The 27,094-nt window shown below is 40.3% G+C and overlaps 1 protein-coding gene across 2 annotated transcripts in view; it reads left to right on the top strand.

Moving 5' to 3' along the window:
- The window catches only part of PIP4K2A (phosphatidylinositol-5-phosphate 4-kinase type 2 alpha), a 177,685-nt gene that overhangs the window by 127,341 nt on the left and 23,250 nt on the right, over positions 1–27,094 (top strand). For both annotated transcript variants that reach the window (XR_010934027.1, XM_067702995.1), the window contains exons 5-6: positions 5,626–5,772; positions 9,912–9,950. Coding sequence is in view for 1 of the 2 variants with exons in the window: in XM_067702995.1 (XP_067559096.1) it covers positions 5,626–5,772; positions 9,912–9,950 (186 nt within the window). In the remaining variant the exon portion in view is untranslated. The remainder of the gene's footprint in view (positions 1–5,625; positions 5,773–9,911; positions 9,951–27,094) is intronic.

Below are 27,094 nucleotides of genomic sequence, written 5' to 3'. Positions count from 1 at the left end.
CTGGTGACACCATGGAGTTTTCGTACAAGAAGATATTTTTTAAAAGAAGACAGAAAAAAGTAAAAACTGTTATTGGTTACAGATGAACATTGCCAGCAAATACAAGTGTCTGAGAAGCACTCTTGGAAAAAACAGAAGCCACTGCAGGATAAATGACAACGCAAGGTGACACGAGGCATCCAGCTATGAAAATGCAAAAGTGAAAAATACTTAATAAAAAAACAATATTTTAAAAATGCAAATGTAGGTAATGCCGTGAGTTTAACACTGAGAATATGGACGCTGATCCCAAGAATACTTGTGATGGTTTTAGCTCCATATAGTAAGTGTAAGAAGAATTGATGACCATCAAGGTCACTTTTTAAAAATTTGGGACTAACTGTTCCATGCCTTATTCAGATGGAAGCTCAGTGTCATCACTGAATCGCAAGCATCTGAAAGCTGCCAGTTCATGTGCCAGACAAGACTTTCCCTGTTTGATGTGAGAGAAGGTGACCTAGAGAGCCTGGAGGGGTGGAAATAACAGGCCAGCTTTGGGCCACAGATGGGAAGGCCTCTGGGAAAGGAGCGGATCTAAGGAGCCACTGAGAGGAAGGCTCTGCAGGCTTGTACGTACACAGCTGGGGCCCTCAGAACAGTCAGCCCTCTGGCAGATGTGTGCTCCTAATTCCTGAGCCACACGTGGATGACCAGCTTCGCCAAGTGTTTGGTCCACTTGTGACCTCTTATCTCCCTTGGGACCTCAGAGTGGCACAGGGCAGAAGTCCACAGACTCATCTGACCTCTAGGAAAGAGTCTACTGGGTGGCACTAGGGCACTGCACCTGTTGAGTCTGTAAATTGAGATTTTAACATGGCAGACAAGGAACATCTGCGTTATGTCCTTTGCCAGTTAGGCAGGATTGCCTTGTAGCCACATCAGAACAGTGGTTGAAAGTGAAAGAAATACCTACACTTATTTTTATTTTTTATTTTATTTTATTTATTTTATTTCATTTATTTGTTTATTTTTTGGCCACGCTGAGCTGCTTGGGGGATCTGGGTTCCCCGACCAGGGACTGAACCTGCGCCCTGGCAGTGGGAGCACCGAGTCCCGACCACTGGACCGCCAGGGAATTACCCTACACCGTTTTTAAAGAGTGACCCTCGGGATTAAGTCGCTATTTCTCCATTCTTGTAATTACAAGAATTCGAAATTAAGCATTTAAAAAGGATGAAGCAAAGATTCATCCTTAGATTGTCTTACAATCAAATCAACCATGTTAAAAAGAAATTAATAGATGGCTGAGGCTGTAACTATTAAAAAAAGGTTGCTCGTGCCAAAAACCTGATCATGATACTGTAGTGCTACCAATACACCCTTTTAAAATAATTTTTGAAGCATTTATTTACAGGTTGTTTTGTTAATTTGTCAGTGGTTAAGTTTTTGAAGGGGAAGTGCTTAGAGTTCTGATCCTAAAAGCAATATGAGTGAGAAATATAATTTTTTAGTGTTTCTTTTACATCTATAAAAATATCGCCTCACTTTATAAATAAATACACACACATGCAACATTATTCATTTTTGGTAAGTCTGTTCTGTGGAGATTCCCTGAAATTGGGAGTTCCCATCCTGCATTTAAACAGAATCCATTTCTCAGGGAGCATTTGAGGAGCACCTCAGGTGCAAGCTTGCCTCCGTCGCCCTTTCCTTCCCTACTTCCTTTCCCACCCCTCGCCCCAGGGTCCTGGTTTCGTCTGGCTCCCGCTTGAATCACCGCCATCCTTGCAGTGCTGTTTCCCTGATCTTCACACCCTTCACAAAACCCCTATGCTCTAACTACTAATCTTATGCCTCATCTCCAGATGCAGAGACACAGAGAGGTTGAATAATTCCCCAAGGTCACACAGCTAGTGAATGTGGAGCTGGATCAGGAAGGCTCGAGCAGCGTGCTGTGGCCATGAGTTTACAGTCTCCCTAGATGTGGGATAACGTCCAGTAGTTTGTGGGGTGGGGGAACCCTCATAGATGTGCCCACTGGTGTAGGGGGTGTGTGCACAGCATTTCCTGGGTCAGCTGGTGAAGAATCTGAGGGGAATCGTATCTGGGCCTGTTTGTGTCAACTCCCACACGCAGTGACTCCGTGTGCAGTGGTGCCTCAGCCCAGGTGCTCACAGACCCAGTGAGACCTTCCTCCACTGACGTGAAGCAGCGTCTTCCCGGTGCGCCCACCCAGAAATTCAGTTCACGGGGAGAATTTTCTCTTCTGCAAAGTTTTGACGCATAAATGCTTTCTAAACCTTTGCTACCAACTGCTGCTTGTCAGTACTGAACTCTAACGTGAGAGGCTTTCTGTGGTCGTGGTTTTGTACATATTTACATACTCAGGAGTTTTATTAACTCTATTTTTCAAGGTGTTCATCAGAGAGCCTCATAGGTGAGCCTTGCCTTTGAGAACAAGTGCACACAGAAAGTTGCTGGATGAAGTGGATCAAATTTGATCTGTTTTTTTTAACATGGAGTAACTTATGTAATCTTAAAGATAGAGGAGTTGTAGAATGTAATCTGTGTGTGTTTTCCCCTGGGGGAAAAAACCAGCTTGTCGGTGACCTCCTGTAGTCAGGTTTCTTTAACATATTCATCAATATGGATAGCGGTCAGTATCTGCTCTGTTCCGGGTGCTCTGTGACTGTACCAAGATTTTGATCTAAGAGATATCTTCTACCAGCAGGACTTTTAAAAGATAGGCCATGATGAGAATAACTGAGCAGAATGGCACAAAGGCAGGGGACTTGAACAGCCAAACTGAAACCTGTGTGCCTCCATGTGTTTAAAAGGCCCATCCAGCCATCTCTCTTCAGAGGTACCAGACCACCACTCTTTTTTGTTTCTTTACATCAGATGTGAGAAATCTTCATTTCAGCCAAGAACTCTTTACCACCTATTTTGTATTAGCGAAAATCAAGTTAATTTACTGTTTTTTGAAAGGCGAGAAATAGAAAATGTTCCTCTGATCAGACTTTGCATTAAGAGCAGGTTGTGGGTGAAACTCAGAAAAATCCATCAAACTAAAATATAGCTCAATTATGGTCGGTAAGATTTTTTTTTTAAGGGCAGGAGCATCTTTAGAGTCTTCCAAAACTCTGGGTGGCAAAAATCAAACTCCTATACTGATGCTGTTCATCTTTTCTTTAATGATAAAAACTAAAGGCTTTTTTAAAAAAAATCTTAAGTTGGTTTAATATTATCAGAGTTGATTATTACAGTGTTTACCACTAAAAAGTTTGAAAGGGCATTCTGATTACTTTCTTATCTTTATAAAATGTTCACTGTACAACAGAAAACTTAGAGCAGAATAGTTTTTTTTTTAAAAAAAGGAAGAAAGCAGTTACCCTAAAGTTCACCATTACCATAGTGACCATTCTTCCAGACACATCTCTGTAAATAGGCACAACAGGTACCATTTTTACAATTTTGGAATCATGTTATTCATGCTGTTCAGTTATCCTAGAGAGTTCACACACATGTCATGGGAATAAAAGCTTTTTTGAAATCTTCTTTCCCCTTCATTTTAAAGAAAGGAAAACCTAACTTTCCTTTGGAAAGTGCAATGGGACCCAGTTTGTAAGGATGGTCTTTTGAGGAGAAGTGTCTCCATCTTGTGGCCTTATAGAGTATCGTCATTCAAGACTGATAAACGCATGTTGTGTTTTTGCAACTCTCCTTGGAAATGGTGTCAGTTCTGGGACTTGTTCAGTGGATTTGATGAATCCAACATGGGGCCAGAGTGTGTCCATCTGTCTGTAGAGTGGGGACAAGCCCTTTTTCACACCGCTGCTCTGGTGGGCAGTTTATTTATTTCTTCACTGACATGAATTTTTTATTCAATGTCACTTGTAAATATACAAAGTATTCATTTTAATGTATCCAAAAAAAGAATATTTTTTCATAAATTATTTTTTTAATTTTATTGAAGTATAGTTAATTTATAATGTATTAATTTCTGCTGTACAGCAAAGTGACTCAGTTATACATATATATATTCTTTTCATATTCTTTTCCACTATGGTTTATCACAGAATATTGAATATAGTTCCCTGTGCTATACAGTATGATGTTGTTTATCCATCCTGTATATAACAGTTTGCCTCTGCTAAAATCAAATTCCCATTCCTATCCTCCCTCCCCCTTGGCAACCACAAGTCTGTTCTCTATAGTTGTGAGTCTGTTTTTGCTTCATAGCTATGCTGATCTGTATCGTATTTTAGATTCCATATATAAGTGATATATGGCATTTGTCTTTCTCGTTTACTTCGCTTAGTATGATAATCTCTAGGTCCATCCGTGTTGCTGCAAATGGCATTATTTAATTCTTTTTGATGGCTGAGTAATATTCCATTGTATATATATACCACATCTTCTTTATCCATTCCTCTGAGGATGGACATTTAGTTTGTTTACATGTCTTGGCTATTGTAACTAGTGCTGCTATGAACAGAGGGGTGCATGTATCTTTTCAAATTATCATTTTTTCTCAGGATATGCCCAGGAGTGGGATTGCTGGATCATATGGCAACTCTGTTTTTAGTTTTTTTGAGGAACCTTCATACTATTTTCCATAGTGGCTGCACCAATTTACACTCCCACCAACAGTGTAGGAGGGTTCCCTTTTCTCCACACCCTCTCCAGCATTTGTTATTTGTAGACTTGTGAATGATGGCCATTCTGACTGGTGTGAGGCGGTACCTCATTGTAGTTCTAATTTGCATTTCTCTAATAATCAGTGATGCTGAGCATCTTTTCGTGTGCCTGTTGGCCATTTGTATTTCTTCTTTGGAGAAGTGTTTTTCGAAAAACCAATCTTTGATTGGGTTGTTGGTTTTTTGTTGTTGTTGAGTTGTATGAGTTGTTTGTATATTTTGGAAATTAAGCTCTTGTCGGTTGCTTCATTTGCAAATACATTCTCCCATTCTGTAGGTTGTCTTTTCATTTTGTTTATGGTTTCGTTTGCTGTGCAGAAGCTTGTATGTTTGATTAGGTCCCATTTGTTTATTTTTGCTTTTATTCCTTTTGCCTTGGGAGACCAGTGGGCAATTTAAACATTAGAGTCTCAATAAGAAACAGGAAAACCAGGACTGGAGCCCAACTCTCCCAGCTTCTAACACTGAGCTTTCTCCACAATTTCCTTTTTAACCTCGACTTCAACACTGTTAAAGGAGTTGATCTTAGTGGCCAAGTCACGCTGCCTCAACCTCATGAAATCATCATAAAGGCTTCTAGGGAGGAAGATGGCAGCCCCAGGTAGAGTGTGATTTCACTTTAAAGGAATTACAGAAAGGACCAATCACTTGTCCTCACCCTACACCATTATATCCAAGTTTTGACTTTACAAATTAGTTTGGAATGTTAGGGAGAAAATGTCTCTCGAGATAGAGTTGAATTTTATCTGTGTCTGCACGGTGGATGCAGACCTGTACTGCTGGAGGCAGTACAAACATGGTCATTTTCTGTAAACAGGACATTAATAGTTGGATAATAAACCATTATCACTTTGTATAAACACCAGAGCAGAAGAGTTACATTTTACATCTGAATGAACACCTTTTGACTGGATCATTTCCCCTTTTTTCTTTCTCTCCTATGCAGTATATAGTGGAATGTCATGGGATCACCCTTCTTCCCCAGTTCCTGGGCATGTACCGGCTTAATGTTGATGGAGTTGAAATATATGTGATTGTTACAAGAAATGTGTTCAGCCACCGTTTATCTGTATATAGGAAATATGACTTAAAGGTAAGACTGATTTTTATTAACTTTTATTCATTAAGTTTGGTCATCCACGTTGTGTGTAATTGATCATGCTGAGCACTTAGGAGGCGCCCAGAGCACAAAGCTGCCAGGAGCGCTCCTTTGTGTTAAGCGAGGACCACTTGCACCTACGAGAGCTACCATGTCTATTTTATTCAACAAGTATGTATTGAACACCAGCTATGGGCCAGGCACTGCTTTAGGTGCTGGGAATGGCTCGATGAACAAAATAGACCAAACCTGCTCTCAACGAGCTGACATTCTGGTGGGTAAAGACGGATGGTAATAAGTAAAAGGGGTAAGTAAATCATGGAGTATACTAGGAAGTGATCAGTGCCATGGACAGAAGTAAAGACAGGAAGCATGGGGAAGGGATGCGGTTTGGAATAGGGTTTCGCTTCACTGCAGACCTGAAGGAGGTGAGGGATAGGCTGAGGAGCAGACCTGGAGACAGGCTGTTTCAGAGACCCCAAGTGAGAGGCGGACCACTGGAAATTCTGATTGTGGAGTGAGGGGATCTGACTTCTGGGATCACCGACATAGGCAACGTCCAGGTCAGGAGCTGGCAGGCTGTGACCTGCCTCCGTGGCACAGCCAACATGGCCATTTTTGTAAATAGTTTTATTGGAATCCCACAATGCCTGTGGTTTGTGTATCGTTATGTGGTTGCACTGTAACAGCAGAGTTGAGTGGTTACCATAGAGACCGTTTTGGACCACAAAGCCTGAAACACTACCCCTCTGACCCTTTTCAGAAAAAGTTTTCCAACCTTTGGTCTTCATCAGTGGATCTCGAATTTTTTTTTTATCTCAGACTCCTTCACACCCTTAAAAGAGGACCCCAGAAAGCTTCTGCTTATGTAGGTTATGTCTACTAATACTTACAATATTAGAAATGAGACATTGAAAAAAACTTATTTAAAATAGTAAAACCATTACATGTTAGCATGTCTTTATGAAAAATACCTTCCAAATCAAAAAGTTTAGTGGAACAGGTAGCATTGTTTTTTATATCCTTGCAAATCTCTCTACTGTCAGGTTTGGTGAGACAGAACATCCTGTCTGGTTTGGCTGTCCACCTGTTGCCAAGTTATTTGATTGAAGTGTATGAAGAAAATCAGACCTTACACAAATATGTAGTTGGAAAAGGAGAGGAGGAGTTTTTAATAACTTTTTCAGAAATTTGTGGATGTTTTCCTTTGATATCACACCTTAACCTGACAAGTGGTAATGTCTCAAAGCTGAGTTACAGTGTGGAATCTGAAATCACATCGGTGAACTTGTTAAAATCCGTCAGTCTTTTTGCACGCGTTGGTCTGGCTACGTCATGCTTTGGTCATTTGGAATGATGGATTGACTGAGTTAGGTGAACTGCTTCCTCGAGGCTATGCATATGTTTTATGACAAACTCCACTAATACCATTTGGTGCCACTGCTGGGTTTGTGCTGAGCTGCCAGCAGCTTTACCCACCATTGTATTTGCAGTATCCGTGCAAATATCAAGGTGGTGAAATAGGCAAATAGTGTCTCAGTATTATTATAAAGATAGTTTTGCCTTTGCAGACCCCTGGGTGCTGAACTATGCTTTGAGAATGCTAGTCTAAGGGAGGGGGAATGTTCTAGGCTTATCTCCTACCCTCTGGAGTTCAGATGAACAATATAAGCTTCCCAAATACAGCTTTGCTCCGTCCTGCCTCCAAGTCGTAGCTATTTTACAGGTGGAAATCCCAGCCTACGGGGCTCTTTGGAACCATCTCCCTCATGAGGCCCTTGGCAGTGTTACTTAGCTCACTCTGCTGCGTATTATAGGTCTTTTCATTGGCGTGACTCTCCCATGTAAGAAGCCAGTTGACCTCTGAAGCCACATGTCCTGGTTTTTTACTGCTTGTTAGCTGTGTGCAAGATGCTGAACCTCTATGAGCCACAGTTTCTTCATCTGTAGAACAGAGGTGATCTTACCTCCGCTGCTGTGAGGATTAATGAGATATGTATGTGTCACGTCCAGCATAAGGCACGTGGGGAGGAGTGGATGGATTTTCATTGTCTCATCCATTCTACTGATAAGTCCCTTAAAGGCAGTTGTTTTGGTTCTACTTTTTTATCCCCCGGAAATGCTTAAGGTAGTGCCTCTATCTTAAGCATATCCTGCTTGAGCATATCCTGTTCAAGCATATCCTCATGTAAATTATGCTTATAGACTGGATGTTATAGTTTTAACCTTGGATGTCATGATTTCGTCTCCCTTTTTAGCTTGTAGAGTAAACTTTTCTTGCCAGTACTTGCCGTTGTGAGGGAACCTGGGCATCTGGCATCATTTCATGGCTTAGACTCTCAGCCTTGACTGACTTAACGTTTCTAATTTTGTTTTAATTTTTAAATTCTGAATGAATTTAAATTTGGATGAGTTTTTCCAGGCTAATGCTCTGCATTTTTATATAGAGACGAAGCTTCAGTGAGAATTAGGAGCAGAGTAAATTATATCGTAGAGGGGAAAACACACAGAGACTAAAAAACTTGGTTAAAGATACAGAGACTCGGGTATTACAAGTATGTAATACCTGAGGATTTAGCCCCCCCTCCCCTTTAAATCTGGGGACATTCTTTGTTAGCAGTCAGTGTACAGAGGAAGAGACTGTGGCCCGAATTCAAGAATCTGTAAAGGAAGAAACAAACCATTGTAGGTGACGGCTGCTGGGCTCAGCCAGGCAGAGGGCTCTCCTTCATGACCAGGTTACACGGTTCATCTTCACGTGCTGGGTCAGCTTTGTGCTCCTCCGACACATCCCCCAGAAGCTTCGAGCATCTTCCCTGGGTTGGCAGCAGGGTCTTTCGGATCCACCAGACCTGGGAATGCTGAGCATGGGGCAGATGGAGAAGTGGCCCCCAGGGACCCCCTGGCCTGGGCTTGGCCCCCTTCCCCAGTACCAGGAGTCTCCCCATCTGTGAACACGTTACACACATCCTGACTAATGCCTGAGCTGCTTGAAGGCAAGATGGTCATAGAGCAAAAATGTTAAGAGTGGCCAACCTAGAAGCTACTTTAAATTTTCCCAAGTCACATACACATTCTCTTAATGATTGGCTAATGCAAGTATTCCAGGCCAATAAATATCTATTTAAAACATGGTCAGGTAAATGGATCGCTCCAGTGACCTAGTCATAGTCTGGGCATCCAGTGCTGGCAGGGGAGGGAGAGCAGTCAGTCGGGCCGTGATCCTCCTCCAGCCGTTCACTCAGCAAACACTGGGCGTTGCTGGGTGAGACACTGCGATGGTCACCACGGAGCACAAAGGATAAATGCTCACTGTTGTATTAACAAAGTTAGGAATTCACTGGCCATTTGTTTCCTAATCTATCTTTTGCATTAAGATCTTCCACAAACAAAGGACAGTTTCTGTTCTTGAACTCTACCCCAAAGCACCCCTGTCGGCATCAGGAACACTCTGTCATTTCAGACAACACAGAACCGAGGGCATCATTTGGAAAACCAGTGCAGTAGAGTAGAAATTGCTGCGACCAAGAACTGTGTTTTCTTCTACTTTATACCTCTGTGCTCAGCCTAGGTTCTGACACAGAAGCGGTGCAAGGAGACGTGTGTTTGAAGGGACCTCCAAAGTGAAAGGGGCCGGGAAGTACCCACTGGGTCTTAGTCATGGTAAGTGAGGAAGCACATGCATCAGTAACCCTAAGCCAGGGGAGACGGGCATTCGGGGGCCAGGGCACGCCCCCACCTAGAGGACGCAGTGTGGGAAAGAGGCCTCTATGCCCCAGTGATCACTGAGGCCAGCTGACGGCCCACTTCACTTTGAAGACCCTCAAACCAACCACTTCTGACGATTGATGTTTGACTCCACGTTTAGTAAGTCATTGTTCACGTGATTGTCGGGTTTTCTGATTGCCAGCAGGAGGACAGGAACCAGGGAGAAGACAGCACAGGTGACACGGCAGGGAAGGGGTTGGAGACAGGTGGACAGGAATCCCTGCAGAGGGTGCAGCACACTCGGGGAGGGGCCAGTGCAAAGTCGGTGCTCATTTATTTCCGCGCTCTGCCCTGGAGTGTTTGCATATTTCACGTGAAGCTGATACCTCGCGTGCACATGGTTTCATTATCTCTTTCTCTTTCAGGGCTCTACAGTGGCTAGGGAAGCAAGTGACAAAGAAAAGGTAAGTGCCCGGCCTCTCTCTCACCTCAGTCCCGCGGACATGCGGTTCTAGCCATTTCCCCTCCGCTACAGTGAGAAGCTCTTCATGGGCCTGAGGGACGTTCTCCTCCAGTTCTCTCCCTCAGGTTGGCTGCCCTGTTGGACAGTGAAGCAGTTATTAGTTTGAGGTGTGTGTGAAACATTTCCTATCAACGTGATCTTGAGAAAACAGCCGCCTCTGCTGTCAGCACGCTCCAAACTGGCAGGTACAGCCCAGCACCCGAGTCCTAGCCCCGCTTTATGACTAATAGGGCAGGTGTGACCTTGAGTCAGTCTCTCTGCCTCCCTGAGTCCCAGTTTTCTCACCTGTAAAACGACAGTGTTGAGCTTCAAATTCACCAATAAAATATTGGCTTAATGAGCTTCAAACTCCTTTCCAATTATAAAATGTTAAGATCTCATTAGCGTATTTTTTGTGTGTAAAGACTTAGGGATGGACGAGGAGACTCTTTACTTTCTTCTGAGTCACTGGACATTAGGTAATACTTGAACCACATTTTGTTGATTATGCAGGATTATAAACAGATTCAACTGGAATCAGTTTAAGAATTTGGGAGGCAGCTTTCCGTGTGCAAACCTCAACTGCCCAAAATGGGGATTTGCTTACATGAAAGGCGCCCCTGCGCTCTCAGCTTACTCCTCATGATGTTGAGGTGCCTTTTCTTGACCAAACCATTTGAAAGCTGGGCTCAAGGTTTTTGTTTCTAAATTAAGTTATTTAGGATGATATCACTCAGTTTGGGTTTGAATTTTACAGACTTGGAAATCTCCTTTTACTTATATTCATCCAGAAGTTTGTGAATGTCTTTATGGTTACTGTCCTAGCTTCAGGGGCTAAAATAATGAACCACACACACATGGCCTGCAAAGCGATCCAGACATTAAATAGGAAATGACAGTATCATGTGGTAAGTGCTTTGATAGGAAACACGTAGCAAGGGCACCTAAATCAGGCTTGGTGGTCTTCCTGGAAGAGGTGATTGGAAACCTGAAGGATGAGCAGCAGTTGGCTAGAGAAAGAGGGAGCACTCGGTGCTTTCATTGGAGGCTGGGATGAGGCCACACAGGTAAGCAGGGCCATCTAGAGTGGCTGTGGAAATAACCCAGAATAGATGGTGGCCCGACCTGGGGTGGTGGAAGAGGATAGAGAGATTTAGGAAGAAGAATCCACAGAACTCAGAGCTTGAATATGGGAGGTGAACAGTGCCAGGGAGTGTGTGGAGGGAGGGTGACTCCAAACTTTCTGGTTTGGACAGTGGGGTAGGTGCTGATTCCACTCATGGAAAAAGGAAGCAGGCAGAGTAGTTAGAATTGTCAGCACAGCATCAGAACAGAGATGTCCAGTAGGCATGAGAGGGCTTCAGTGGGAAAAGGGGGCTTGGGAAACCTGCCGGGAAGGATGATCAAAGACAGGGAAGTGTCAACGAGGTCACCTAGGATGAGCCTAACATGAACACTCACTCAAGTCCAGGAAGCACGGAGAGTCCCGTACAAGATAAACCCAAGGAGGACTACACCAAGACATATTAATTAATCAAACTGCCAAAAATTAAAGACAAAAAATATTAAAAGTATCAAGGGAAAAGCAACAGTTGTTAACATACAAGGGAACTCCCAGAAGGTTATCAGCTGATTTTTCGGCAGAAACTCTGCAGGCCAGAAGGGAGTGGCATGATATATTTAAAGTGATGAAAGGGAAAAACCTACAACCAAGAATACTGTATCCAGCAAGGCTCTCGTTCAAATATGACAGAGAAATCAAAAGCTTCACAGACGAGCAAAAGCCAAGAGGATTCAGCACCAGCAAACCAGCTTTACAACAAATCCTAAAGGAACTTCTCTAGGCAGAAAATAAAAGGCCACAACTACAAACAAGAAAATTATGAATGGGAAAGCTCGCTGGTAAAGGCAAACATGAAATAAAGGTAGGGGATCATCCACACACAAATATGTCGTCAAAACTAGCAATCATGAGAACAGGAGAGTACAAATGCAGGATATTGGAAATGCATTGGAAATTAAGAGACCAGCAACTTAAAACAATCTTGTATATATATTGACTGCTATATCAAAACCTCATGGGAACCACAAACCAAAAATCTATAGTAGATACACACACAAAAAAGAAAAAACAATCCAAACACAACACTAAAGATAGTCATCAAGTCACAAGAGAAGTGAACAAAAGGGGAAGGGAAGAAAAAAGACCTGCAAAAACAAATGCAAAACAATTAACAAAATGGCAATAAGAACATACATACCTGGGCTTCCCTGGTGGCACAGTGGTTGAGAGTCCGCCTGCCGATGCAGGGGACACGGGTTCGTGCCCCAGTCCGGAAGGATCCCACATGCCGCGGAGCAGCTAGGCCCGTGAGCCATGGCCGCTGAGCCTGTGCGTCCGGAGCCTGTGCTCCGCAACAGGAGAGGCCACAACAGTGAGAGGCCCACGTACCGCAAAAAAACAAAACAAAACATACATACCAATAATTACCTTAAATGTAAATGGATTAAATGCTCCAGCCAAGACATACACTGGCTGAATAGATACAAAAACAAGACACATATATATGTTGTCTACAAGAGATGCACTTCAGATCTAGGGACACATACAGACTGAAAGTGAGGGGATGGAAAAAGGTATTTCATGTAAATGGAAATCAAAAGAAAGCTGGAGTAGCAATACTCATATCAGACAAAACAGACTTTAAAGACTGTTATAAGAGACAAAGAAGGACTCTACATAATGATCAAGGGATCAATCCAAGAAGATATAACAATTGTAAATATATATACACCCAACATAGGAGCACCTCAATATAAAAGGCAAATGCTAACAGCCATAAAAGGAGAAATCAACAGTAACACAGTAATAGTGGGGCACACCCACTCTCATCAATGGACAGATCATCCAGACAGAAAATCAATAAGGAAACACAGGCCTTAAACGACACATTAGACCAGGTGCACTTAATTGATATCTATAGAACGTTCCATCCAAAAGAACAGAATACACTGTCTTCTCAAGGGCACATGGAACATTCTCCAGGATAGGTCACATCTTGGGCCACAAATCAAGCCTTGGTAAACTTAAGAAAACTGAAATCATATCAGGCATCTTTTTCAACCACAACTCTATGAGCTTAGAAATCAGTTACAGGAAAATAAGTGTAAAAAGTACAGACACGTGGAGGCTAAACAATGTTACTAAACAACCAATGGATCACTGAAGAAACCAAAGAGGAAATCAGAAAACACCCAGAGACAAATGACAACGAAAACACGACAATCTAAAACCTATGGGATGCAGCAAAAGCAGTTCTAAGAGTGAAGTTTATACCAATACAATCTTAACCTCAGGAAACAAGAAAAATCTCAAATGAACAACCTAACCTTATACCTAAAGCAACTAGAGAAAGAAGAACAAACAAAACCCAAAGTTAGCAGAAGGAAAGAAATAAAGATCAGAGCAGAAATAAATGAAAGAAACAAGAAAACAATAGAAAAGAACGATGAAACTAAAAGCTGGTTCTTTGAAAAGATAAAATTGATAAACCTTTAGAAGAAAAGGGAAAGGACTCAAATCAATAAAATTAGAAATGAAAAAATGTTACAAGTGACACCACAGAAATACAAAGGATCATAAGAAATTACTACAGACAACTATATGCCAATAAAAAGAACAACCTAGAAGAAACAGACAAATTCTTAGAAAGGTACAACCTCCAAGACTGAAGGAAGAAGAAATACAAAATATGAACAGACCACTCACAAGTACTGAAATTGAAACAGTGATTTAAAGACTTCCAACAAAGAGAAGTCCAGGGCCAGATGGCTTGAGAGGCAAATTCTATCAAACATTTAGAGAAGAGTTAACACCTACCCTTCTGAAACTCTTGCAAAAAATTGCAGAGGAAGGAACACTCAGCTCATCCTATGAGACCACCATCACCCTGATACCAAAACCAGAAAAAAGATGCCACAAGAAAATTACAGGCCAATATCATTGATGAACATAGATGCAAAAGTACTCAACAAAACACTAGCAAACCAAATCCAGCAATACATTAAAAGGATCATACATCATGATCAAGTGGGATTTATCCTAGGGATACAAGGACTCTTCAGTATCCACAAATCAATCAGTGTGGTATACCACATTAAAAACTGAAGAATAAAAACCATATGATCATCTCAATAGATGCAGAAAAAGCTTCTGACAAAATTCAACAGCCGTTTATAATAAAAACTCCCCAGAAAGTGGGCATAGAGGGAACTTAACCTCAACATAATAAAGGCCATATATGACAAACCCACAGCTAACATCATTCTCAATGGTGAAAAGCTGAAAGCATTCCCTCTAAGATCAGGAAGAAGACAAGGATGTCCACTCTCACCACTATTATTCAACATAGTTTTGGAAGTCCTAGCCATGGCAATCAGAGAAGAAAAAGAAATAAAAGGAATCCAAACTGGAAAAGAAGAAGTAAATCTGTCACTGTTTGAAGGTGACATGAAACTATACATAGAAAATCCTAAAGATGCTACCAGAAGACTACTAGAGCTAATCAATGAATTCGGTAAAGTTGCAGGATACAAAAGTAATACACAAATCTCTTGCATTCCTATACACTAACAACAAAATATCAGAAAGAGAAATTAAGGAAACAATCCCATTTACCGTCACATCAAAAAGAATAAAATACCTAGGAATAAACCTACCTAAGGAGGCAAAAGACCTGTGCTCTGAAAAGTATAAGACACTGATGAGAGAAACCAAAGATGACACAGATGGAAAGATATACCATGTTCTTGGATTGGAAGAATCAGTATTGTCAAAATGACTATACTACCCAAGGCAATCGATAGATTCAATGCAACCCCTATCAAATTACCAGTGGCATTTTTCACAGAATTGGAACAAAAAATTTTTTTAGTTTTTATGGAAACACAGAAGACCCCAAACAGCCAAAGCAATTTTGAAAGAACGGAGCTGAAGGAATCGGGTTCCTTGACTTCAGACTATACTACAAAGCTACAGTAATCAAAACACTATGGTGCTGGCACAAACACAGAAATGTAGATAATGGAACAGGATAGAAAGCCTAGAAATAAACACACACACCTGTGGCCAATTAATCGATGACAAAGGAGGCAAGAATATACAATGGAGAAAAGACAGTGTTTTGAATAAGTGGTGCTGGGAAAACTGGACAGCTACATGGAAAAGAATGAAATTAGAACATTCTCTAACACCATACACAAAAATAAACTCAAAATGGATCAAAGACCTAAATGTAAGGCCAGACACTATAAAACTCTTAGAGGAAAACATAGGCAGAACACTCTGACATAAATTGCAGCAGTATCTTTTTTTGATCTACCTCCTAGAGTAGTGAAAATAAAAACAAAAATAAACAAATGGGACCCAATTAAAAGCTTTTGCACAGCAAAGGAAACCATAAACAAAACAAAAAGACAACCCCCGGAATAGGAAAAAATATTTGCAAACAAAGCAGCCGACAAGGGATTAATCTCCAAAATATACAAACAGCTCATGCAGCATTATGTCAAAAAAACAAACAACCCAATAAGAAAATGGGCAGAAGATTTAAATAGACATTTTTCCAGTGAAGATATACAGGTGGGCAGAAAGCACATGAAAAGATGCTCAACATCACTAATTATCAGAGAAATGCAAATCAAAACTACAATGAGGTATCACTTCACGCTGGTCAGAATAGCCATCATCAAAAAGTCTACAAACAATAAATGCTGGAGAGGGTGTGGAGAAAAGGGAACCCTCCTACACTGTTGGTGGGAATGTAAATTGATACAACCACTATGGAGAACAGTATGCAGGTTCCTTTAAAAACTAAAAACAGAACTACCATATGATCCAGCAGTCCCACTCCTGGGCATATATTCAGAGAAAACCATAATTTGAAAAGATACGTGCACCCCAATTTTCACTGTAGCACTAGTTACAATAGCCAAGACATGGAAGCAACCTAAATGTCCATCAACAGAGGAATGGATAGAGAAGATGTGGTACATATATACAATGAAACATTACTCAGCCATGAAAAAGAATGAAACAATGCCATTTGCAGCAACGTGGATAGACCTAGAGGTTATCATACTAAGTGAAGTAAGTCAGAAAGAGAAAAACAAATATATCACTCACGTGGAATCTAATTTTTTTTTAATGATATAAATGAACTTATTTACAAAACAGAAACAGACTCACAGATTTCGAAAACAAACTTATGGTTACCAAAGGGGAAAGGTGAGGGGTGGGGGGATAAATTAGGAGCTTGGGATTAGCATACATACACACTACTATATGTAAAATAGATAACTAACAAGGACCTACCGTAGAGCAAAGGGAACTCAATATTCTATAATAACCTATATGGGAAAAGAATATGAAAAAGAATGAATATATCTATATGTATAACTGAATCGCTATGCCGTACACTTGAAACTAACACAACATTGTAAATCAGCTATACTCCAATACAATTTTTTTAAATGAATAAAAATTTTTAAAAAAGAAGTGAGGCAGGACTTCCCTGGTGGTGCAGTGGTTGAGAGTCCACCTGCCGATGCAGGGGACGCAGGTTCATGCCCCAGTCCGGGAGGATCCCACATGCCGCAAAGCAGCTGGGCCCGTGAGACATGGCCGCTGAGCCTGTGCGTCCGGAGCCTGTGCTCCGCAACGGGAGAGGCCACAACAGTGAGAGGCCTACGTACTGCAAAAAAAAAAAAAAAAAAAAGTGAGGCAGAGAAAAAGGAAACGGTGGCTCCTTTGACAGTTTATATTTTTACTGTGCACCAGTGACTACATTTTCACACTTCCAACCTCTGTGTAAATCACCGTGACGCCACCGGCTTTGGCCAAAAGCAGCAGAAACAACAGATTGTCAACTTCTGTTTACATGTTGCTATGTAAACATTTTTTCCAGGTGCCAAAGACTCAAGCCGGTGTTTGAGTTTTAGTCCATGAGAAACTCAGAGGCTTAGTATTATTAGGATTTTCTGCTAGGAGAAAATATCTGGGCTGTTTAAAGAACCACACACTGGCATTGAAAGAAGGCTTTTTCAGTGTCATCAAAAGAAGGCAGCCCCGGAGTAAGAGCTGTGGCCCTGATGCTGTGCGCTACTCCACAGGGGTTGCTGTTTTTATTTCGTTCCCAGGTCTCTTGAGACTACTGCTAGTGGCCTTTTTTTTCTGTTCATTTTGATTTCTCCAGCTTCTATGCCCAGGGGCTTGGTCTGCTATGACAATAACAATGCCAAGAAAGACAGTTACAGCCAGTGGGGTGATTGCTGCAGAATCCGAAGTCCTAAAACAAGGACACATAGGAAGGAAAGCCACAGTATTTGACGTGGCTATGACGGCTCATCCTCAAGAGCAGAACATTCAGTTACCTGTCTGTCCCTCCGCAGCTCTGCCTCTAGACACTTGCCAGGAACCCAGGGCATTTACCACAGTTCCACCCCCCCCCCCCCCCCCCGCCTCACCAAAAATATTTAGCCCTTCATTGGTGTAGGTTTCTGTGAAAAAGACATGAAATTACAGAATGTGTTTAACAGAAACCCACTTTTCTGAGGATGCTGCTAGGATGCTTTTATCTTCTATTGAATGTGCACAAATTGTTCCTCAAACCATCTCCCCTGGAGGTGGACTCAGAGACGTCAGAGACAGGAGGTACCTTAAGAGGTCAGAGTCCCATTTCCCCACCTCACACATGATCGATTTGAGACCCAGAAGCTTACGTTGCCACACAGTCGGTGACAGAGGCAAAACCTTACCTTAACTGTGGGTTATTTTTTTTATTGTTAAAGTACTGGGATTTAAAAGGTAAGTAATAGTAACCACCGTTTGTTGAACGGAACGTGTACTATATGCCAAGCCTGCTGTAAATTTTACACCAATTTGCTCATGTCATCCTGACCACCACCTTTAAGGTGGAGGCTATTATTACTTCCTTTGCGTCAATGAAGTTACTTGACAGGCTGTAACTTGCACCACAGTTTTGACATGACACAGCCGGGGTTCCAGCCCAGAGCACACATTTCTAACCTTCTAAAATGTTTGAGACTTATTTCGTTTTTTTAAAAGAAGAGGATTTATTATCAAAAATTCATATTACCCCATGAATCATGAAGATGAACAAGGAAACATATCACTACAATGTTTCATTGACAAAAACATGTAACTCCAAAACAATATGGTACTAAGGCAGTTCGTTGAGTCTTGATTTAAAAGTAAAAAAAAGTAATGAAATAAATCGTTTGGCCTCATACCATGTTGGCAAAAATAACCAATTCATATTTCCTCCATTTAAGAAGTGCAGGTATTTCTGTAAGTACAGCCTGTGTCACTGTATCTTACACTATGTAAACATGAGGATTGTCTACGCAGCAGCCCCTAGGAAGAATTCAATGCTTTCTGCTGCTTTCTGGGCTTGGGGTTCCTGATAGCTCTTCTTCCAGGAGCAGCAGCTCCAAAGCATCATCCGCCTGCCCTTTTAGCTTACTGGCGCTCACTGGGCACAGGCACTCACAGAGGAAGTAGCTTGAAGACGTGGGATGTGAAAGTAATTAAAACTGGCAATTTCTGGAGACTGTGCCTGCCTTGACAATAGGACATGATGTCTCTCTGATATGGCAGTTTGTTTATAATCTGGCGACAACCAAGGTAACATTTACTAACTGTAACACGTAACAGTAAATGAAATGTATTAATGGAGCTGAACTCTTAAAACCCTTGGGTTTTTAAGTTCAAAAAATTTTCGTTGCTTTCCTTTTTCTGTCAATTTTCAGGTTTTCTTTCCATGATCAGTCAATATTTTTGACTCTTCCAAAAAGCATGCTGTTCTTTGTCTTCACGAATAAAACCATAAATTATCAAAGCAGTCATTGTTATCTCTAGTTAGAAATAATTGGAGAAGGCTGAAAATATTTTCTACATTTTAGCCTTTTATAAATGAAACGAAATGGTCTGCAAGAATATTTTCATTGCAATCATTGTATAATCATTTTCTACGAAATTGCAAAGAACAATTTTCACAGAGTCTCCATTGATGTGGCTTAATTAGTAATCTGAATTCTTAGTTTTTCTTTCATTTGCATCATTGTAGCTGTTTTAATTTCACATACTTTTCGCTTGTTGATGGTAAGTTTTAAAACTGTCATTTCAGATATTTCGTGATATAGGTGCAGAAAGGTCCCCTCCCTACGATTTGAGCTTGACACGTAATTAGTGTGATTTGCATTAGCATAATAATGAAGATGGAACTGAAGGAAATAAAGAAGTTATATTCCAACAATAATGGAATCACTTTCATGGCAACAAGTATCAGAACATGCGTGTATAGATGTCTTGAATTTTTTTTTGTAAAAAGAGCAGAACGGTGTCTTTTTTTTTTTTAAACCGTTGTCAGATTCTGACAGCTGCTATGACTTGTTTTATTCTTTAATTCTTTCCTTTATTAATGGAAGGGCATCCTCCATTCATGGCTCCAGCAGTATCGCCCCCTCTAAATGAGACAGAAATGCGAATCTCCCTGGTGGTCCATCTTTTCACAGCTGCACTGCAATTCCAGTGTGACATCAAATTAGTAATTATAGCTGAGCGGACCGCTTTTTACAAATGACAGTCTTAGCATGCTGCCAGCAAGCAAGCTACCCAGCAGGGAATCCGGGCAAGTAAAAGAAAACATAACTGGACTCACTTGATTTCTGGGGGATTTGACCTGACTCTTTAAAGAGTCCATGTTCTTGAGAGGGAGAGAGAGCGAGTCCTGGGGATTTACACAGATATGCATTTTGTTCATCGTTCTATGCAGTTCTTCTCAAAACTCATGTCTGGTTTTATTAAGTAAAGTAAAGCCTGTATAATGGGGTCATTGGGTCACAATAAGAAGATTCCTTTTAACATCTAACCTTCTCCCTGGAACCCGTTTGAAAGAAAACAGCTGCCCTGCAGTTGGCATTTGTATAACTATATTGGCAATAATCACTGTTGACACTTTGATCATGGGCTACAAAAAGCTGCCTGGTCGATTCTTCGGAATTGTGAATTGCCCTGGCAATTAACTGACTGTCACCATCTCTGACATTTTACCTACTACTGACTGAAGGTTCAGGAAAATTAATCATTAATACCCTCACATCAAAAAAAACAAAACAAAAAACAATGCTTTCCTAAACCAGTTTTCAGCATTTCTTTTGTGATCTTTAAATTGTAACGAATTATAATTAATTACCACCTCCATCTGGTTCTTTAGGATGAGTTAAAGGCAAGGTAACAAAAGATGGTAAGCTTGGAGCATAAGGTACAAAACAGCAGTGTGTCCTTCTGGGAACCTTCCTTTGCTATCAGTTAAAAAGCGCTTCCTTTTCCGTTGTCAGTGGATGATCAGTTAATGGGAGATTGTCAAGGTTTTTAGGCCCTCAACTCCGCTAATGCTTTAACCTTCTGTGAAATTCATTTCTTCTGTGAATGAAGAAAGATTGATATCATTTCTTCTGTGAATCATTTCCCTTTGCCAGCCAGTGTTAGACACAGCTATCCTGGTGCCCAGAGTGCAGGGGGAAATACGCCATCCGGGCAGAAGCAGGGCCATCTGCCTCCTGGCCCGGAGATGTTTTATAAAAGGGGGTCTGGAGGGGAAAGGCACCAAGCAGAGCCCTAGCAAATCTGAGTCCCAGCCCCTGCTCTGGCACTAATGGAAGTTTGGGGTTTGGGGATAAATCATCTGACTTAGTCTTCATTTATTAAAGGATTTCATTGGTCCTCATGCTTTAGTGTTTGCAAGAATCCCTTTTTTCAAATGAGGCTTTCCCTCCCACAGAGGTGCACTTCAGCAGACTTGACAATCACTTAAATCCTGTCTGCTCGAGGCATGGGTTAAGGTGATTGCTATTACTAATGGAAAAAAAGGTCTGAACTCTTACATAAGTTTGCAGATGTCTGAGCAAAGCCTTAAGAACCCTATAATGTAAACCATGGGGGTTATTCTGGGAAGCGGAGTTTTAAAGTGAGTCCTTTGGACTTTGGTAAGAGTGGCATGTGAAGAAGAAAGATAACATGAAGTAACTCCTGTGAGCATCTCCCAGATGACAGCATTAGTCCTCAGGCCAGACTGGTTTATGGCAGTGCATAAACTCAGTTTCACTGGAATGAACTGAACTCAGATTATCCCAGTCACACAGAAGCAGTGATAGATGTGGGAATTTTTTTTTTTAAGCTGGCAACTTATGCAGTTGGTTTCAAAAAGAGTTGGGGCGGAGACACAACCTCCAAAATATAGTATGTGGCTTGAGTTTAAGCCAACCTGCTGCAGCTGTATAATAAAACAATAAACTTACGATGTTCACTAGATTAGTATTAAACCAGAAACTATACGACTTAGCAAACTTCTTGCATTTTCAGATTTTGACATTTCTTAGATTATCACCATCGACATCCGTGCAACAGAATCTTCCAATCAGATGGAAACAAATCTATTTTGTAGGGCTTGCACATGGTTTAACTGTCACATCACAGCTCATGGAGGAAAACCAAACTGTCACCATGTCACTTAGAGTTAAAGGGTCATTCTGAAAAGTCTGACAGTATTAGAAAAGGAGTAAGTTTCACTTCCTAAATATCAGCTTTTAGGGAAAATAAATAACCAACAGCTGGGTTCCACCAGGCATAACAGTTCTAAATTGTAGAACTATGATAGGGCTCATCCGGTTTTGTGCTGCTTAGTTGCAGCGCTATTTCTACAAGTATGTTGAGGTATATTCTCTTTCTACATTTACACAAAGAGATTCAGAATAAAAATTATGAGACTTTCGTATCCAGATGCTGGTCACAAATGTGTACATTCTCATTGGGGTAATAACTAGTTATTAAGACATGTTGGATCACTTCCCAAGCTGTGAACTTGTGTAGACACTATGCTTACGTTGTTAAAGGTTATATTGTACCTTTTGTGAGAAAACACCTGCCATCTTTGCCACTTCTGTCTGAACTTCACCCATATTCACTAATTTGCCTTTCCATGTAACAGATTTGTGGCTTGGATATTTTGAGAAGCAGAACTGATTTTATTATAAAATCTTTAACATCTCTTATTACCCCAAAATTGATACCACATATGTGATGTTATTCAAGCAAATTATCTTTAACCTAGCTCCAATGTAAGGATTACCTAAAAAGTCTCCCGCTTGCAGAAATATTTCTGGAGTATATCTTCAGCCCCAGAGACTCTGATTTTTTTTTTTTTTGAATGTTACTTATTTTTTTATACAGCAGGTTCTTATTAGTTATCCATTTTATACATATTAGTGTATACATGTCAATCCCAATCTCCCAATTCATCCCACCACCACCACCACCACCCTGCCACTTTCCCCCCTTGGTGTCCATACGTTTGTTCTCTATATCTGAATCTCTGATTCTGCCCTGCAAACCGGTTCATTTGTACCATTTTTCTAGGTTCCACATATATGCGTTAATATACGATATTTGTTTTTCTCTTTCCCACTTACTTCACTCTGTATTGACAGTCTCTAGATCCACCCACGTCTCTACAAATGACCCAATTTCATTCCTTTTTATGACTGGGTAGTATTCCACTGTATATATGTACAACACCTTCTTTATCCATTCGTCTGTCAAAGGGCATTTAGGTTGCTTCCATGACCTACCTGTTGTAAATAGTGCTGCAATGGACATTGGGGTGCATGTGTGTGTGTGTGTGTGTGTCTTTTTGAATTATGGTTTTCTCTGGGTATATGCTCAATAGTGGGATTGCTGGATCATATGGTAATTCTATTTTTAGTTTTTTAAGAAACCTCCATACTGTTCTCCATAGTAGCTGTATCAATTTACATTCCCACCAACAGTGCAAGAGGGTTCCCTTTTCTCCACACCCTCTCCAGCATTTGTTGTTTGTAGATTTTCTGATGATGCCCATTCTAACTGGTGTGAGGTGATACCTCGTTGTAGTTTTGATTTGCATTTCTCTAATAATTAGTGGCGCTGAGCAGCTTTTCATGTGCCTCTTGGCCGTCTGTGTGTCTTCTTTGGAGAAATGTCTATTTAAGTCTTCTGCCCATTTTTTGATTGGGTTGTTTGTTTCTTTAATATTGAGCTGCATGAGCTGTTCATATATTCTGGAGATTAATCCTTTGTCCGTTGATTCATCTGCAAATATTTTTTCCCATTCTGAGGGCTGTCTTTTAGTCTTGTTTGTAGTTTCCTTTGCTATGCAAAATCCTTTAAGTTTCATTAGGTCCCATTTGTTTATTTTTGTTTTTATTTCCATGACTCTAGGAGGTGGATCAAAAAAGATCTTGCTGTGATTTATGTCAAAGAGTGTTCTTCCTATGTTTTCCTCTAAGAGTTTTATAGTATCTGGTCTTACATTTAGGTCTCGAATCCATTTTGAGTTTATTTTTCTGTATGGTGTTAGGGAGTGTTCTAATTTCATTCTTTTACATGTAGCTGTCCAGTTTTCCCAGCACCATTCATTGAAGAGACTGTCTTTTCTCCAGTGTATATCCTTGCCTCCTTTGTCATAGATTAGTTGACCATAGGTGCCTGGGTTTATCTCTGGGCTTTCTATTCTGTTCCATTGATCTCCGTTTCTGTTTTTGTGCCAGTACCATATTGTCTTGATTACTGTAGCTCTATACTATAGTCTGAAGTCAGGGAGTCGCATTCCTCCAGCTCCATTTTTTTCCCTCAAAACTGCTTTGGCTATTCAGGGTCTTTCGTGTCTCCGTATAAATTTTAAGATTTTTTGTTCGAGTTCTGTAAAAAATGCCACTGGTAATTTGACAGGAATTGCATTGAATCTGTAGACTGCTTTGGGTAGTAGAGTCATTTTCATAATACTGATTAATCCAATCCAAGAACATGGTATCTCTCTCCATCTGTTGGTATCATCTTTGATTTCTTTCATCAGTGTCTTATAGTTTTCTGCATACAGCTCTTTTGTCTCCCTAGGTAGGTTTATTCCTAGGTATTTTATTCTTTTTAGTGCAATGGTAAATGGGAGTGTTTTCTTAATTTCTCTTTCAGATTTTTCATCATTAGTGTATAGGAATGCAAGAGATTTCTGTGTATTAATTTTGCATCCTGCAACTTCACCAAATTCATTGATCAGCTCTAGTAGTTTTCTGGTGGTATCTTTAGTATTTTCTATGTATAGTATCATATCATCTGCAAACAGTGACAGTTTTACTTCTTCTTTTCCAATTTGTTTTCGTTTTATTTCCTTTTCTTCCTGATAGCCATGTCTGGGACTTCCAAAATTATGTTGAATAATAGTGGTGAGAGTGGACATCCTTGTCTTGTTCCTGATCTTAGAGGAAATGCTTTCAGTTTTTTACCATTGAGAATGATGTTTGCTGTGGGTTTGTCATATATGGCCTTTATTATGTTGAGGTAGGTTCCCTCTATGCCCACTTTCTGGAGAGTTTTTATCATAAATGGGTGTTGAATTTTGTCAAAAGCTTTTTCTGCATCTATTGAGATGATCATATGGTTTTTATTCTTCAATATGGTGTATCACATTGATTGATTTACGTATATTGAAGAATCCTTGCATCCCTGGGATAAATCCTCCTTGATCATGGTGTATGATCCTTTTAATGTGTTGTTGGATTCTGTTTGCTAGTATTTTGTTGAGGATTTTTGCATCTATATTCATCAATGATTTTGGTCTGTAATTTTCTTTTTTTTGTAGTATCTTTGTCTGGTTTTGGTATCAGAGTGATGGTGGCCTCCTAGAATGAGTTTGGGAGTGTTCTTTCCCCTGCAATTTTTTGGAAGAGTTTGAGAGGGATGGGTGTTAGCTCTTCCTAAATGTTTGATAGAATTCACCTGTGAAGCCATCTGGTCCTGGACTTTTGTTTGTTGGGAGATTTTTAATCACAGTTTCAATTTCATTACTTGTGATTGGTCTGTTCATATTTTCTATTTCTTCCTGGTTCAGTCTCGGAAGTTTATACTTTTCTAAGAATTTGTCCATTTCTTCCAGGTTGTCCATTTTATTGGCATAGAGTTGCTTGTAGTAGTCTCTTCGGATGCTTTGTATTTCAGTGGTGTCCATTGTAACTTCTCCTTTTTCACTACTAATTTTACTGATTTGAGTCCTCTCCCTGTTTTTCTTGATGAGTCTGGCTAAAGGTTTATCAATTTTGTTTATCTTCTCAAAGAACCAGCTTTTAGTTTTATTGATCTTTGCTGTCGTTTTCTTTGTTGCTATTTCATTTGTTTCTGGTCTGACCTTGATGATTTCTTTCCTTCTACTAACTTTGGGTTTTGTTTGTTCGTCTATCTCAGTTCCTTTAGGGTTATGGTTAGATTGTTTATTTGAGACTTTTCTTGTTTCTTGAGGTAGGCTTGTATTGCCATAAACTTCCCTCTTAGAACTGCTTTTGCTGCACCCATAGGTTTTGGATTGTCATTTGTCTCTAGGTATCTTTCTATTCCCTCTTTGATTTCTTCAGTGATCTCTTGGTTATTTAGTAACGTATTGTTTAGCCTCCATGTGTTTGTGTTTTTTACATTTTTTCCTGTGTAATTGATTTCTAATCTCATAGAGTTGTGGTCAGAAAAGATGCTTGATATGATTTCAATTTTCTTAAGTTTACCAAGGCTTGATTTGTGACCCAAGATGCGATCAGTCCTGGAGAATGTTCCATGTGCACTTGAGAAGAAAGTGTAATCTGCTGTTTTTGGATAGAATGCCCTATAAATATCAATTAAATCTATCTGGTCTATTGTGTCATTTAAAGCTTGTGTTTCCTTATTAATTTTCTGTCTGGATGATCTGTCCATTGGTGTAAGTGAGGTGTTAAAGTCCCTCACTATTATTGTGTTACTGTCGATTTCCTCTTTTATAGCTGTTAGCAGTTGCCATATATATTGAGGTGCTCCTATGTTGGGTGCATGTATAATTGTTATGTCTCCTCTCGGATTGATCCCTTGATCATTATGTAGTGTCCTTCCTTGTCTCTTGTAACATTAAAATCTATTTTATCTGATATGAGTATTGCTACTCCAGCTTTCTTTTCATTTCCATTTGCATGGAATATCTTTTTCCCTCCCCTCACTTTCAGTCTGTATGTGTCCCTAGGTCTTAAGTGGATCTCTTGTGGACAGCATATATATGGGTCTTGATTTTGTATCCAGTCAGCAAGCCTGTGTCTTTTGGTTGGAGCATTTAATCCATTCACGTTTAAGGTAATTATTGATATGTATGTTCCTATGCCCATTTTCTTAATTGTTTTGGGTTTGTTTTTGTAGGTCCTTTTCTCCTCTTGTGTTTCCCACTTAGAGAAGTTCCTTTAGCATTTCTTGTAGAGCTGGTGTGGTGGTGCTGAATTCTCTTAGCTTTTGCTTGTCTGTACAGCTTTTGATTTCTCCATCGAATCTGAATGAGATCCTTGCCAGGTAGAGTAATCTTGGTTGTAGGTTCTTCCCATTCATCACTTTAAACAGATCATGCCACTCCCTTCTGGCCTGTAGAGTTTCTGCTAGAAATCAGCTATTTACCTTATGGGAGTTCCCTAACCTTATGGGAGTTCCCTTGTATTTTATTTGTCATTTTTCCCTTGCTGCTTTCAATAATTTTCTTTGTCTTTAGTTTTTGTCAATTTCATTACTATGTGTCTTGGTGTGTTTCTCCTGGGTTTATCCTGCCTGGGACTCTCTGTGCTTCCTGGACTTTGGTGGCTATTTCCTTTCCCATGTTAGGGAAGTTTTCAACTATAATCTCTTCAGATATTTTCTTGGGTCCTTTCTCTCGCTCTTCTCCTTCTGGGACCCCTATAATTTGAATGTTTGTGCATGTGATGTTGCCCAGAGGTCTCTTAGGCTGTCTTCATTTCTTTTCATTCTTTTTTTTTTATTCTGTTCGCAGTAATGAATTCCACCCTCTGTCTTCCAGGTCACTTATCCATTCTTCTGCCTCAGTTATTCTGCTATTGGTTCCTTCTAGTGTATTTTTCATTTCAGTTATTGTATTGTTCATCTCTGTTTGTTCTTTAATTCTTCTAGGTGTTTGTTCTTTAATTCTTCTAGGTGTTTGTTCT

Source organism: Pseudorca crassidens, chromosome 1 (assembly GCF_039906515.1).
Source record: "Pseudorca crassidens isolate mPseCra1 chromosome 1, mPseCra1.hap1, whole genome shotgun sequence".
Lineage (NCBI taxonomy): Eukaryota > Metazoa > Chordata > Mammalia > Artiodactyla > Delphinidae > Pseudorca > Pseudorca crassidens.
The sequence above is the reverse complement of the archived record's forward strand: the minus strand, read 5'-3'. Positions and strand labels throughout refer to the sequence as shown.